Source organism: Malania oleifera, chromosome 7 (genome assembly GCF_029873635.1).
Source record: "Malania oleifera isolate guangnan ecotype guangnan chromosome 7, ASM2987363v1, whole genome shotgun sequence".
NCBI lineage: Eukaryota > Viridiplantae > Streptophyta > Magnoliopsida > Santalales > Ximeniaceae > Malania > Malania oleifera.
The window spans coordinates 12455778-12459747 of record NC_080423.1 but is presented as its reverse complement, the minus strand read 5'-3'; the positions used below and the strand labels follow the sequence as shown (position 1 = coordinate 12459747).

The 3970-nt window shown below is 34.7% G+C and overlaps 1 protein-coding gene across 1 annotated transcript; it reads right to left on the bottom strand.

The window, feature by feature from the left end:
• Window positions 1–2721: 2721 nt before the first annotated feature.
• LOC131160752 (agamous-like MADS-box protein AGL66) lies at window positions 2722–3636 on the bottom strand. The gene is made up of 4 exons (XM_058116633.1): window positions 3382–3636; window positions 3216–3269; window positions 2992–3010; window positions 2722–2832 (listed from the first exon to the last, which is right to left on the bottom strand). The coding sequence occupies exons 1-4, from the start codon at window positions 3561–3563 to the stop codon at window positions 2722–2724; spliced, it is 366 nt and encodes a 121-aa protein (XP_057972616.1). The 5' UTR covers window positions 3564–3636.
• Window positions 3637–3970: the final 334 nt, after the last annotated feature.

Below are 3970 nucleotides of genomic sequence, written 5' to 3'. Positions count from 1 at the left end.
CTCCTGCTGCTAAACTCGTTACTGTCAGGCGTGTTCTTGCAGTGGCGGCCGCTCGGAATTGGCATCTCCTTCAATGGGACGTCAACAACGCTTTTCTCCATGGTGACCTCGATGAGGAGGTTTATATGCTCCCCCCCCCCCCAGGTTATTGCACACAGGGGGAGACTCGTGTTTGTCGTCTTCGGAAATCCCTTTATGTCCTCAAGCAAGCTTCTCGCAATTGGTTCTCTAAATTATCTTCCATTTTACTTGCTACGGATTTCACCCAATCTTAGGCCAATCACTCTCTTTTCATCCGCTATGGGGGTCAGTCTTTTACTCTTATACTTGTTTATGTTGATGACATTCTCATGGCAGACAATGATCTCTCCTTAGCACTTTCAAAGTCATGCTCAGTCAGCCTCGAAGTTGCTCGCTCTCCCACTGGAATTTTTCTTAACCAACGCAAATATGCTCTTAGCATCCTCACTGATAGTGGTCATCTAGGTGCTCGTCCTGCCCACTTTCCCATGGAACAAAATCTGAAGCTCAATAATACTGATGGTACTATTCTCTCTGATCCAAGCTCGTTTCGGCAACTCGTTGGACATTTGATCTATCTCACCATCACTCATCCCAACCTTGTATTTCCAGTAAACATTCTCAGTCAATTTATGCGCCAGCCCAGACAACCGCATTATGATGCTGTTGTACGTGTTCTTCGATACATTAAGGCATCCCTAGGTCAAAGCTTATTTTTTCCTACTGCCAACACTCTTCAAGTCTCAATTTATTCTGATTCGGGTTGGGCTAGTTGTCCCCTTACTCGCCACTCCACCACTGGTTTTTTCATTCAATTGGGCACTAGTCCCATTTCCTGGCGCACTAAGAAACAAACTACCGTCTCTCGCTCCTCCGCCGAAGCTGAGTACCGGGCACTTGCTTTTACTACTTGCGAACTTATATGGCTCAAAACTCTTTTACATGATCTTGATGTGCCTCATTCTCAGCCTATGCTCTTATATTGTGACAACCAAGCGGCTCTTCACATTGCCCAGAATCCTGTTTTCTACGAACGTACCAAACATATAGAAATCGATTGTCATATTGTTCGTGAAAAGTTACGGGCTGACCTCTTCTTTACTAAGCATATTCCTACCCATAGTCAACTTGCCGATATCTTCACCAAAGCTTTGGGTTGTAAACATTTCCAAACTTTATCACGCAAGTTGGGCATTACAGATCTCCATGCTCCAACTTGAGAGGGAGTATTAGAGATATATACACTTTCCATTTTAGCATTATATTTACTTTCCATTTTTTCCAATTCTATTATGTATATATACCCTTATAATCCTTATATTAAATCAATCAATGCAAAAAATCATTATTCTCCAATTTTAACATCTTTCTTATCCCTTTTTTCTATGATTTCTATGACTTTATATCCTATTTGTTCCTATCTTGAAAGACAAGGTAAACCTACTTACTTTATAGGTTACCCTACATTTATGAAGGGATGATTTTCTCACATCACTTGCATATTGAAAAAATTCCCAATTCCTGCTTGGAGAACTATTTATTGAAAATAGGCCTATAGATGCAAGATTGCCATGTTGTAATGCATGATAAATTTTGTTGCCATGAAAATTTCCAAGTAATGGTATTTGAACACACTAGTTTCATGTACCTTTCATTTGAGAATGTTGATTAATAGTACAATTTTGCATTTATTAGTGGCACATGAAAATCTTAATTACGTTAAAAATGTGTTTCTATATTCTAATTGCATGGGTGTAACTATCAAACCTAAATAATAATCGTTAAAATAGCTAACAAAAAAAATTAGCATAAAAGTAACGAATACAAATTTGAAGTTTTTGTGAGTTGATAAAGTCAAATCTTTAATGTGAAATATGAAATTTTATTCTATTCACATACACAATTTTAAATTCACCATACCAAATTCATTTTTCCAAATTCAAGATAAGATTTATAAATATTATAGAAAGATTAATTATAACGGGAGGAAGATCTAAATTATAAGCAACAATGAGGAACATTGATGATATATAGTAGTATTTATTTTATCAATAGTAGCTTTTATTTTCTTTATTTAATTTTTTTGGGATCCTTGCTCACATTACACCAACGTGATCGATCAATCATAAAAACAAAGTCAAATTTAATTTTTAAAATTTTTGTTTGAGGTTGACACAAAAAACAGTCAACTCAATTCATATTTATGCATGTATAAAGGAGGTTCTTCACTTCAATATCTAATTTTATTTTTCAATAAATGCCCTACATAAATATTGGTTGAATTATAAAGACTATGCGATATTTATTGAAAAATATTGTCAAGTTGTAATTAATTATAACTAATATATATAAAAATTTGTTCTATCTCAACTAATAACTTATTTATAGTTGCAATCCTTCATTTGGTCTCTAATACTAAAAAATATTTGAAAAAATTTTAAATTTTAATAAAAAATATATTAGCTCACATTTTATCTGCCTACATGCAATAATTAATATTATAATAACGAGAAAACGTGAGAGAGATAAAAATAATAAATTCAACTATAAGTAATAAAAAATAGACCAATAAAAATGTGAAGATAAACTAATTACATGAAAATAAATAAATGAAAAATTTATTACACATGCTTTGCCTGTACGTGTGCTATAATAATTAATGATCGAGAATAACAAACACAAAAAAATTAAACAAAGAAATTAAGGGGAGGGAGGAGGAAAGGAGGAGAAAATTAACTGATTATTGAGATGGTACAATTTGCTGGTTTCACCCTTTATCTGTTCAAGTTCTTTTAGCTTCTCTTGCTTCTTCTGCATACGTACATACACACAGATACATATATACATATTTATATTTTAGACGATGCATGAAAAATCATGATGAGTATAATTTCGTTTATCATGCATTGAAAATATTAGTTATTTGGAAGATAAAAAAAAATTAACAAAATTAAATTTATATATATATACCTCAAGGTTCTTTATGAGGCTGTGCCGATCCATGATATCGCCAAATTTTATTTTAGTTTCATTCATCAGCCGTCCATGTCAGTCCATGCATCCAAACAATCAGAATTCAAAAGCCAAGTAAATTAGGTTAGTTGGTAGAAATTATACTAGAATAATATTAATATTAAAGAATTAAAGGAAGACAAAAGATGGGTTTGGGATTATATATTATATGTAGTTCATACGGATATCTCTTCTCTGTTGGTAAATGAATGTAACGATCAAGCACATCTTCAATCCTATGATGGAAAATGTTACAGAATATGAAAATCAAACCACATATTGGCTGATTAATGAAACAACTTCAATTACTTGAACGTCTACACATAAACAAGAGTATAAATGAATGACCTAGTTTTGTTGGAGAACTTGCTAATGCGACCAGATGGTGAAAATGCAAGGAAGGCCACATCAATGGCGCAGCAGACTGAGATTTCGTGAGCCTTCTTGATGAGGCTGCTTCTGCGCTTCGAGTAGGTCACTTGACACTTCGTCACGTCTTCTATCTTCTTCATCTCCACCTTCTTCCCCATTTCGTTCAACAGATGGAGAGGGAGAGAGAGAGTATACAGAGAGAGAATAAAGAGAGATTAGAAGGTGGAGAATGCGGTGTCTGAGGAAAAAACCCACGAAATGAATGGTACTTGGTATATTAATCGCCTTCCATTTTGATATTGTCTTGTTAAGTAATTACCATTTTTAATGTGACTTTTTTTCAAGTTAATGAGTTTGCTTTAGGCTCTGGCTACCATGCATCTAGGAGGTGTCCCACTCTTTGTTATCACCCAATCTCACTACGCCACGAGACCGCAGCGGGGTAGTAATGTACTTTCACAAAATGCACGAGGGGTGTTTTAGGAATCTTACTAGTTGATTGTAAAAACTTTCGTTCATGTGGGAAGTCGAGAGAAGAAACTTGCAGCTAGGGGATGGAAGCAAC

Coding starts and splice junctions, on each gene's coding strand:
- LOC131160752 (XM_058116633.1), bottom strand. CDS start 3,563: ATGGGGAAGAAGGTGGAGATGAAGAAGATAGAAGACGTGACGAAGTGT. Junction 3,270..3,381: donor AAGTTCTCCAACAAAACTAG/GTCATTCATTTA, acceptor TTTCCATCATAG/GATTGAAGATGTGCTTGATC.